The 11,273-nt window shown below is 30.2% G+C and overlaps 1 protein-coding gene across 4 annotated transcripts in view; it reads right to left on the bottom strand.

The window, feature by feature from the left end:
- Positions 1-11,273, bottom strand: part of LOC106467011 (SUN domain-containing protein 2-like) — a 91,001-nt gene that overhangs the window by 39,338 nt on the left and 40,390 nt on the right. For all 4 annotated transcript variants that reach the window (XR_002612333.1, XM_013927321.2, XM_022395103.1 and 1 more), the window contains 4 exons: positions 8,892-8,909; positions 7,117-7,221; positions 6,798-6,900; positions 4,010-4,080 (listed from right to left, as the gene is read on the bottom strand). Coding sequence is in view for 3 of the 4 variants with exons in the window: in XM_013927321.2 (XP_013782775.1) it covers positions 4,010-4,080; positions 6,798-6,900; positions 7,117-7,221; positions 8,892-8,909 (297 nt within the window). In the remaining variant the exon portion in view is untranslated. The remainder of the gene's footprint in view (positions 1-4,009; positions 4,081-6,797; positions 6,901-7,116; positions 7,222-8,891; positions 8,910-11,273) is intronic.

The following is an 11,273-nucleotide window of genomic DNA, read 5'->3' as shown; positions in this document are numbered from 1 at the left end:
GTTTTATAAACCTTAAGGCTAAGTAAAAAAATTTATATTTTGTGTGTATGAAAGTACTGTAATGTTTACTGATAATCTGCCAAATTTTGTTAACATATGCTTACAAATTTAAAAGTTATAGCATGAAAACTATAACAAGCACAAAATGGTTACAAGGTCAGTCCCAGGGACCGAGCCAGTGCTGAAAGAGTTAATTCTATTAATTTTTAAACTTATTTCATGTGTTGAAACATCAATAAAAGAAAGTGTTTACACATTCCAACAACCTTTGTATGGATCCATAGGATGAGAACTTTCTAGCATTTTTTTTTTTTACTTCTTTCAATAGTACATTCCTTTATTTTTAGAAGAAATAAGGGTAAAAAAGCCAAAATATTCGAATAGAATTATAATCTACGTGAAATTCTCTTGGCATAACCCAACATGCTAGAATAACATTTTATAATAATCTTATCTATAGATGAAAAAACTTCATTTTTTACACAACAGGACTCTTTGTGGACAAAATGTAAACATCTAACATTCTGTTTTTGTTGATCCAAAATTGTAGTAAAAGAAAATCTTTTTTTCTCTTACGTATTTCAATGAGATACTACTTGAATATAACTCTAATACAAACTTTTGGTCTTGCTAATCCTCCTTTATGATCTACATGTTTTACACAAGATACAGCTACTACAAAATAATCATTTCATTAAAACTATACACAAGTAGTTGTACATATTTGTATAAAAAAAAATATAAAAAAATAGAGGTTTAAAAAGGAGTCTCACTTCTCCAGCCCATCATTTAGAAAAATTTCTATTTTAAAACTTCATTAGGATGAAAATTTAAAAAAAGATGCTTCAAAAATCATTAATTTTGTGAGGAAAATAGTTAAAATCTTAGAAATTATATGAAATTTAGGATATCAAGTAATAACCATATATATATATATGGTTATTATTATGGTGCCTGTATATATAATACAGGCACATCTGTTCACTGCATTAATATAATAATTAAAGACTGATTTTCTACTTGTTAGAAAACTGACATGAAGTGAAATGTATCTGTATTTAACATATAAATATAAACATCTTTTCATGGAATAGATAACCACACTCCTGAAACAAACAATCATACATGGCTTAATAGCTTAGACTTTGAAATTAAGTTGAATGGACAGCAACTGCCTGTGGTAAAAACACAAGGTTAGAGGATGACATTTGAAAGTCTTCCACCTTTCATCTTCAGGTCAGCATGTGTATGGTGTTGTCTGTCTTTATAGTATTTTCATGGATTATGGAGAGACTTCTGTAGATTCAACCAATGATAGCCACAGGTTACTCACCTCTAATCCAGAATCTCTGTTTAGTGAAGGTTTTATTATGTTAATTTAAAATGATTCTTTAATTTTTCTTGTCTTCCAAAATTTGTCTATGTCAATGATTCTAGTTTTTTCCCAGTTTATTTTGTGCCCAGTTGACATGTAGAGTTTTGTAATGGCTGAATTTTTTGTTTTCCTAAATCTTGTACTATCTTATATTTTATTTATCTTGTTGCAAGTCTTCTTCCTGTTTCTCCAATGTATGTTTCGTGGTGGGAATGCAGAATTTCATAAATGACATTTTTGTGTTTCTCACTGGTAGGTTTCTGTTTGTTTTTCACCAAATGGATCTTAATGTCTTGTAAGATTTACACCAGAAGTCTATGTTGAATTTCTAGGCTATGCATTTGAGTTTTTCATTGAAATTTTGCAGGTAGGGAAGGTAAGTGGTAGTAGTAGTGTTTTCCTTATCTTTTCCAACATCAAACTTACACCATCCTCAGGAAGGCCAAGAAACCAAAACCAAACATCACTAAACAGGAATACAGTGCACTGAACCATCTAAGACAGGACAACATTATCACAATTCTACCAGCAGACAAAGGAAACAGTATAGTAATCCTAGATATCAATGATTAGGACAAGATCGAGCAGTTACTAGACAAACACCAATACAAGAAGATCACCAATGACCCTAGAGAAAAAACAGAGAGACTCATCAATAGAACACTGAACAAACTTAAAAAACAAAACTTAATCCATGAGAAGTTAGCCAAAGATTTAAGAACCAAAGAAAATTTTCCCCCTCAAAAAAATTCTATGGACTACCTAAGGTACACAAACCTAATATGCCTTTAATGCCTATTGTCAGTGCTATAAACTCACCTTGCTATCAACTAGCAACATTCTTGGTACCTATCTTATATCCACTACAAGGGAATACCAAACATCACATTCACAACTCAACAGATTTAATAAAACAACTCAAAATGTTACACATCAGATCCCAGGATGTTCTGGTCAGTTTCGATGTCACAGACCTATTTATCAATGTTCCAACTTTAGAAACCCTTCAAATCACCAGACAACAACTGCTGAATGACAATTCTCTACCACACAGAACTGACATGAAGATAGACACCATCATGGAACTAACAATTATTTGCATACAATCAACATTTTTACAATACAACAAGGAATTCTACGAACAGACAGACAGACAGTCTAGCCATGGGATTACCACTCTCTCCAATCCTAGCAGACATTTTCATGGAAGACTTTAAAGAAAAAGCCCTCTCATCCACACCTATTAAACCAAGTTTCTACAGGCATTGTGTTGACAACACCGTTATCTGGCCCCACAGTCATGAAAACTTACCAGCCTTCCTAGACCATCTTAGTTCTATAGACAAAAGAATCCACTTCAGCATGGAAACAGATGAACAAAACAGCCTACCATTTCTTGACATACTCATCATCAAACAAGAGAGAAAAATCATCACAATTGTCTACAGAAAACCTACCCACACGAACAGGCACCTACACTTCCAGTCCTAACTTCCAAAATTGATAAAACATGGTATAATCCAATGCCTAAATAAGAGAGCAGAAAACATTTGCGATAAGACATCCATTGAAACAGAACTCCAAAAAGTCATAGAGCACTTTAAACACAATGGTTACACCTCCTCCTTCATCAAAAACTCCCCAAAGAAGACCAAAACAGAAAGAAAGGATAAGGAAACCACTACCACTACTAACATTTTCCTTCCCTACTTGCAAAATTGCAGTGAAAAACTCAAACACACAGCCAAGAAATTCAACATAGATGTCCAGTGGAAATCTTACAAGACATTAAGATCCATTCTGGTGAAAACAAACAGAAACCTACCAGTAAGAAACACAAAAATGTCATTTATGAAATTCCATGTTCCTGCAACAAAACATACATTGGAGAAACGGGAGGAAGACTCGCAATAACAAACACACCATGTCAACTGGACACAAAATAAACTGGGAAAAACTAGAATCATCGGCACAGACAAGTTTTGGAAGACAAGAAAAAATTAAAGAATCATTTTACATTAACACAATAAAACCTTTACTAAACAGAGATTCTGAATTAGAGGTGAGTAACCTGTGGCTACCATTGGTTGAATCTACAAAAGTCTCTCCACCAATCAGAAACATGGATAAACTAACCAACCATAACATGCTCTCCACAATCCATGAAAACACTATAAATACAGACAACACCATACACATGCTGACCTGAAGATGAAAGGTGGAAGACTTTCAAAATGTCATCCTCTACACTTGTGTTTCTATAACAGGCAGTTGCCATCCATTCCACTTAGTTTCATCATGAATTCTCTGCCTAAACAATTTATCAAAGAAAACTTAGATTTTGTTTGTTTGTTATTGTTATGCACAAAACTACACAGTGGACTATACATAAGCCTTCAGAATTACTGCTGAGCTACTGAGGGCAACAGCTTAGGGGACATTTTATGCCAGTTTTCGTTCTAACAAACAAACAGTCCTTAATTATTAAATTTCCATAGTGAATAGCTGAGACTGTATACAATAAAAATTAAAATGTTAACTACTTTTCACATTCCCTATCAAGTTCTGACTACTATTAACCAGTCATAGCAAATTACTGCCTAAAATTAATAACTTAACATCACCTGAACATACCATATAAGAGGAATAAAAGAAGAAACAGAAGAGGAATAACAAGAAGGCATTTTCTGTTGATTCCGGACAATCTGTGAATAAAAATTAATTAAATCATACCAAATATATACTGAAAAACAACTCAACCTCATAAACCTAACCATGCTACAGTTTTAAAAAACAGTCCTATTCTGAAGCTCTTTATTTCTGTTTCAAATAAAAACAATGTTAGTTCAATATTCTAGATTTTAAATTTAATAAACTATAGTCCTATTTACTGATTTAGATAATTCAATGCATTCTAGATACTGTAGGATTTTAGCTTTTTGTTTATTAATTTATGATATTATGTACTTCTTGTCAGTTTGTTTTACATAACACTAAGCTTACATTTGATCTGTTGTTAATTTCTGGAATGAGCTTAAAGGTTATTTAATGCATTATGCAATTCCACATTGTGTTCAATTATGGTTCAAGTAATGTAATAAGGATACAAATCAGAAGTATACGGTGTTTTGCATCTCTCAAATGAATCAATTATATTTCATGCATTTTCGTGTGTAGATTACAGCATTAAGTATCTACAAGTTTTAGGCAGTTTTAAAATTTCATACAAGACACAGCTTCTTATTAGAAATTCTTATATATCACATTATCCCTCTAGTGACTTACATTCAAAATTTTATCAAACTACTTGTTGTTTATGTTATATCAATTAGTATAGCATAAAATCATAGCTAATAATCGATATCTTAATAGTATATAAGATTTAAGATCTTAAATTTATAAGGCACTATTTAAAAAATCCTGAATTTCCCCTAGTGTGAGAAATGTGACATATTTTCTCTAGGCATCCTCTCTTTTATATTATATTCACCACCCCTCACTATAAAATCGTCATTGCTCAGACAAACCACAATTTTTATAGCTTTCAATTTTGTTTGGTTACAGAGCCATCAAATAGAAAAACAGACCCCTCTTGCCACACCCACCTGTCACATCCTCTCTTTCAAGATTTGTTAATAGTTCTTCCTGACATTATATTATGTATAACCAATAGAAAGCCAAGGTTTTCATCTATCAAATGATGTATTATATTACATTGTTTTCTTAATGGAGAATTGTCAATTTCTCTGTTAGTACAAGCTTCATTCCCATGGGAAAGATAATGACTAGCTTGGATGAATTTGTAATGGCTCTTGTTGCATAGTAAGAAAGCCAGAAAAATTGTAATAGTTAGGGAAAATTGTCTGCTTTTTGCATGTTATTATCCTATGCTCTTTGGTGCATTATTTAATTAAATAAAAATTATTTAGTGCATTACTACCATTACTATAAAAAAGTAAGGTTAAGTGTAATCAACAGTCGACAGCAAAAAAAAAGAAAAAGAAGACCAGGGTAAGTATTTTATTCTTGTTTTTCATGTTTATTCTTTATTTATTATTATAAAAATAACTAAAATGTAAAAATAGGGATCTCTTTAGGTTAGTTAAATGTTTTATAAGGCATGCATGTGAGCAGCTCGTGGGTAGTGTAATTCAGTAGCGTAATGCGAGCTCCACATTCCCAAAGTGATTTACAACTTATAATGGTGCTAATAGTAGTTAGACATGGTTCAAAGGGCAATCAAAAGGCAATAAAACAATAAAATTTAAGTACAAATAGATGTATAATGTTAAATGAATGTAGTTTCACATTATAATTTGAAGTCATTCTGGAAAGAAAAATTTGGTAATTTAGATGGTTTTTGATGGTTACGAGGTTGGTCAAAGTGACCAACCTTGTATAGAGTTAGGGTAAAGAAAATAACAGATAAAATATAAAGTTTTACTGAAACAAACATTTGAAATATATTTAGGAGGTTTTGGAGATCATACAAATGAAATTTGGGAATTTTGAGATTAAGAAAAGTATCTTTAATTTTAACATGAATATCACTTTGCACACAAACTAGTAAAAAAATACTCTATACATTCACAGACAAATCTTTTTTTTTAGTTTATTAAAAATACTTCACTCTAAAATATGCTTTTTTGTATGTGAAAGGACTTAGAGTGGCTTCAAATTTTTCATGCTTTGTGACAGATACCAGTTTTAATACAGTGTAACTTGCTGTTAAGGTGCTAATTGTTTTTGTTTCTGAAGGAACTGTATAAAATAATGACCTTTCTTTACAACAGAATGGCCAATTATTTTGATAACCTGCAGTTCCATTTTTTGGGTTTTCAATATCAATCCCATTATACACGTGTGCTTCAAAATTCTATTGTTCCATTGTAGTTGCATACTTTTAAGATAGTAGTCCTATTTATTGTTATACAATACTTCTCTTTTACAAAATACAAGCTTTAAAAAAAGATAGTCTCACTACCAGATGTCTTAGTTCATTGCAAGCTATTATTAAACTTACTTTTAAAACAAACATAAAAATCATTATAGATGTTAAGAAATCTACGCTGATGTGAGAAAGTATATACTAGTTTCATTATTTCATCATAAACAATTAGCAACTTACTTAAATTCATGAAACAGTAACTCCAGTAATTCACTAAAATATTTTTTCCACCAAAAATCATGTAATACGTCAAAATTTTTATATTAAAAAATACAATAAAAGCAAGCTTTATAATTACAAGATGACAATTACAAAACAATAATAACAGCATTAATTTCAAATGTTTGTAAAAAAAAAAGAGCAAACAATAATTGCTTTGAAAAAAATGGAACTGGGATTTTAACCCAAGTATTGTGATAGTTTTACCTCATTATGTTAAAATTTTCTTCTACTTTATATGACTATAGCTCATACCTGGAGAGAAACCATGTATCAAACACCAGAACATGACTGATTACTTTGTACAAACAACTCCACAAAAAGTACCATAGCCAACTAGCTTTCCTTGATATTCGTCCTAAAGAAAACACAGTTAATGAAAAGTCACATTAAAAAGAGTAAATACTAAAAACATTCACCAACACAGGACAATACAAAATTCACCAAGTATACTAGTATAAAATGGTAATTCTGTGTAATAAATACTATGACACAATGGAAGACAAAATAGAATATTATTAAGTTAAATCAAACATACAGCAATAAATATGATCAAAATTAAACCAATATTTACCTGCAAGTGTAAAGTAATACATAGATGCTGAAAAGTTATATGTATATTTTGCTGTTTTGTCCTTTTGGGTTGTATATACTTTTGAGTCCAATTCTTCATCTACATCTAGATAAGAAGCAGTACATTAAATATTAAGAAAAACTGTATAAATCAGACAATATTTTTAAAATCATCTGATACTAATATTACTACAAAAATCTGAATACAACAAAACTATTCAAAATAAAAATTATATTTAAAACTGCTTGTCATAGCATAGCTACATGTACTGAGCTTGCACACATCCAAAAAACAAAAATGACCCTCTAAAGAAACAGGATCACAGCTTGAAAACAGATAGCGAGAGAACCTACAGTAGAAAAAAAAAAAGAAAAACAGTTTTGAAAGTATCCATTTTTATTAGTAAAACGTACTCTACGTATTAGTTAGTCAATGCCTGGATCCTATACTTTCTTCTACTTACTGCTTTTTATTTATTGAAAAATCTAGATTTTATCATGGTTCAACTCCTACAGAAAATAGTGAGTAGACTCTATAAGGTTACCTAATGTGGAGATAAGTCACAAAATTCAAACCTTCCAAAAGTACTTTTCAAGACAAATACAAATATGAAAAATGGCATTTCACCGAAATATATGGGTAGAAAGAATCCATCCTCAAGTCCAAATGTTTTTAATGGAACTAAATTATTCACAAAATTTGAGGTACTGCCACAGCCTGTTCTAAATGCTGGAATGCCACTATTTTAATGTTTCTTAACAGATCTAAAATGATGTTACATTACATTAAGAACAACAGCTTAATATTTGTTTGGATTAAGAGAAGCAAGCAATAAAAAGTGTTAAAATTATATTACTATTTCTCCCTGTTGAAAAAACAAAATATATAGTACAGAGAAGGGCCAGCACAAAGCGAAATTTCACTGATGCATATTAACTGAAGCTAGGATTTGATAACTGTAGAAAACATATTAGAAATTGTAATAATTTCAGAGCTGAACTGTTCTCCAAAGCCACTAGATTGAAATTAATGACTTAAGGGACTAGAAGCATGTGAAAAATCTAAAATGAGGTAATTACATAGTGGTCTAAGATGTTGCATGTTTCTATAACTTCTCCCAGCAGCTGAGTTTCTTATCCAACTTTGGGTATAATCTTATTTTCAATAACTTTTAAAGTAAGAATCAAATAGTAGTATCTAATCAAAACATTTTACATGTACCAAAAAGCAAAGTTAGAATAATAGGTCAGTCACATAAAGATACAATAAAAAAAGGCCAATTTATACATAAGACAGACCTGTTAAAATATAATGTGAAAACAGAAAAGTTATACAGGAAAACTGGCCCCCTTATATAATGCAACTGAAAGAAGTAGCAACCTGAATATTGAAAAAGAGACAAAAGCTTTCCAGTTTTTTCTGGTTTAACTACAACACTTTTACATCACATTTTTTAAGAGTTTGCTACTTCACATAACTTAGTTTTTTTGTTTTTTTTTAATATCACATCTTTATACTAACTTGGTGTGTTTTGTACAGGTAAAAAAAAAGTGTTTTGATCAAATGAAAATTTATATGAAGTTTGTTTCTGTAAGGAATATAATATAAATGCTAACATAAGTCCACGTAATATAAAACAAAATATAACTGCTTATTTTTGAAAATATTTCTTAAAATTACAAACTTATGATTATTCTGAACTTTATATGATATCAAAATTAACAAGCTAAAAGAAACAAGATGCCACACATACAAAGAGATAAAAAAAATCTTACCAGAAAATCCATCAAAACCTAGAATAAAATAAAAACCCAGAATAAAGTTTATTACACATAATTTATGTACAAATTTAAAAGGATGGTAAAACATCTATCACTTAATATTAATTAAACCTTATATAAAATTCAAACCATACAACTTTAGAATACAATGATGAACAGAAATATTACATCATTTAGGTAATGTCATAACAGCTTTATTTATTTTAGCTATTAAATCAACTCATTTTCTCCACATTAGCCCTCAAAACGTTTATATAACTTGGTCTCATAAATATATATAATGCTAAAATTATTCAAAGATGGAGAAAGAATCTTATGAAAAATAAGAAAATTTCGTATTTCAATGTATTCAAAATAATTAGAAATTGAGCTTATCACTTCTTAGATGAATGATAATTTTATTCTGTATAATAAACCATTACCGTTCGAAAGTTAAATAGCTCTCTACATAATCAATCATTACAGATTGAAAGTTACAAACAAGGGTTGTTTGTCTACTGAATCAGCAACTTAGTTGGAATTCAGCAGTACAGTGTGGGAAACTCACATTCAACATAAATGAAATTTGATTTATTTACATCCTTGCAGAGTACAGTGCCTCAAAAAACTTCACATAAAAATTCCAGAAATAATGTTTTGGATCAAAATTTATGGAATAAATTAATATAAGTAACCATGCATAACCAGATGTTGTAACATCTCTAAATTCTTTTCAATGTGTTTTATTCCAATCGCACCACCACCTTTTGATGAAGCCCTACCTTAACTAAATACAAATATGATCAAGAATTTTTTCTATAATACAAAATTAAGCCTTTCTACAAAGTATAAAGCTCATAAAAAGTTGCTGACTTATCTAGGCCATTCAGTTACATAAATAAAATTATGTTACTGTATTCTATTTCATTACATGAAAACTATAATAAATTGTCAATATGCAAAGAACTATTCTGATGATATAAATCTTTCCAGCTCAAATTCACTTCAATATATGATATCCTTAAATGGTCTGAAATGATGGTTCATTGCAGATTTTACAACCTTTTTATTAGTCAAAATATTTCATCTGTTTTTCTTAGTTTATAGAACTTCATCCAATTAAAGAAAAACGTGTTTTAAGAGTTATGATACTTGGAAAATATCATTCATTACATTAATAAATATGAATTTCAAATACATTGTAATGTATTAAATATATAGATTTTGTTTCTTTAATGAAAAATTCAAAATTTTTTTACTTCTGAAGTTTTGGAATATTAATATAAAATTATCAATTTATTTCTAAGCACTTCAATACATTGTCTGTAAAAGTAACTATGCTCCACTAAAACTTATGATTAGCTCCATTCTTTGTGACTATACAAGTTAAAAGCTCCAACCTAGTGTTGCAATAAACCTGAAGTGTTAAATTTGCAATGCAATCAATGTCTAAAATTTACCACCTTCTAAAAGAATTAGATTATAGGACTTTCTGACACAAACTTTTCTCATTCTATGATTATAAAAGCATGCAAATTATGAAACTTGTTTTGAAGAAATGTCTGTGTGTATTGTTGAATTTCATGCAAAGGTACATGAGGGCTATCTGCACTGGGCTTTTTTGTAATTTTTACTTTATCTCTAGTTTGTTACTTACAAATTAGTAAACTAGAGATAAAGTAGCTAGTCAACACCACACTCTGCCAACTCTTGTCAAATCAAATAGTTGGATTTAAAAAACCCTCTTATAATGCATCTACAGCCCAAAAATGCATTTATTTACTTTTTTACAGTAACCAGGATGCAAACCACAAAGCCTCAGTTCCACAGTCAGGCATACTAGCCACTGTACCCCATTTGGCCTATGTTTAGAAGATAGAGATACCTGCAGTGTGGAGCCATATCAGTAACACAAAGGAAAATGCGATTACAGCAGGGAAAACTCAGTGTACTCCATAACTGACTAAAAACTACACCCTAAAAGTAATGAAAGAAAGTAAAACAGTTTGTCACTGAAAGTAACCCAAGAACACAGTAGTGAAATAAGAACTGCAAACAAGACAAATTACATTAATTTAGGTCTACAAAAGCAACACAGAAGAAATATTCACAAGATTTTCTCAATTCAAATAGCTAATGAAAATACCAACTTTCAAAAGCTGTACAAGTTGTACCTCACAAATAACAAATAAAAGCTAACAAACAATAAAAGCATCACAATGGACAAAGCATATGTATGTGTATATATACACCTGGAAAAAAGTTAAGCACCCCCAAATATTTTTCAGGATTGCTTATTGAAAATAAGGTTTAATTTTCATGATGTTGAGCAATGTTCATAATTTCAAACATAATTAAAACGATGTGAGCGTTCAGGTGTGACATTTAAATCAGGCG

Source organism: Limulus polyphemus, unplaced genomic scaffold (genome assembly GCF_000517525.1).
Source record: "Limulus polyphemus unplaced genomic scaffold, Limulus_polyphemus-2.1.2 Scaffold2460, whole genome shotgun sequence".
Taxonomy (NCBI): Eukaryota; Metazoa; Arthropoda; class Merostomata; order Xiphosura; family Limulidae; genus Limulus; species Limulus polyphemus.
The sequence above is the reverse complement of the archived record's forward strand: the minus strand, read 5'-3'. Positions and strand labels throughout refer to the sequence as shown.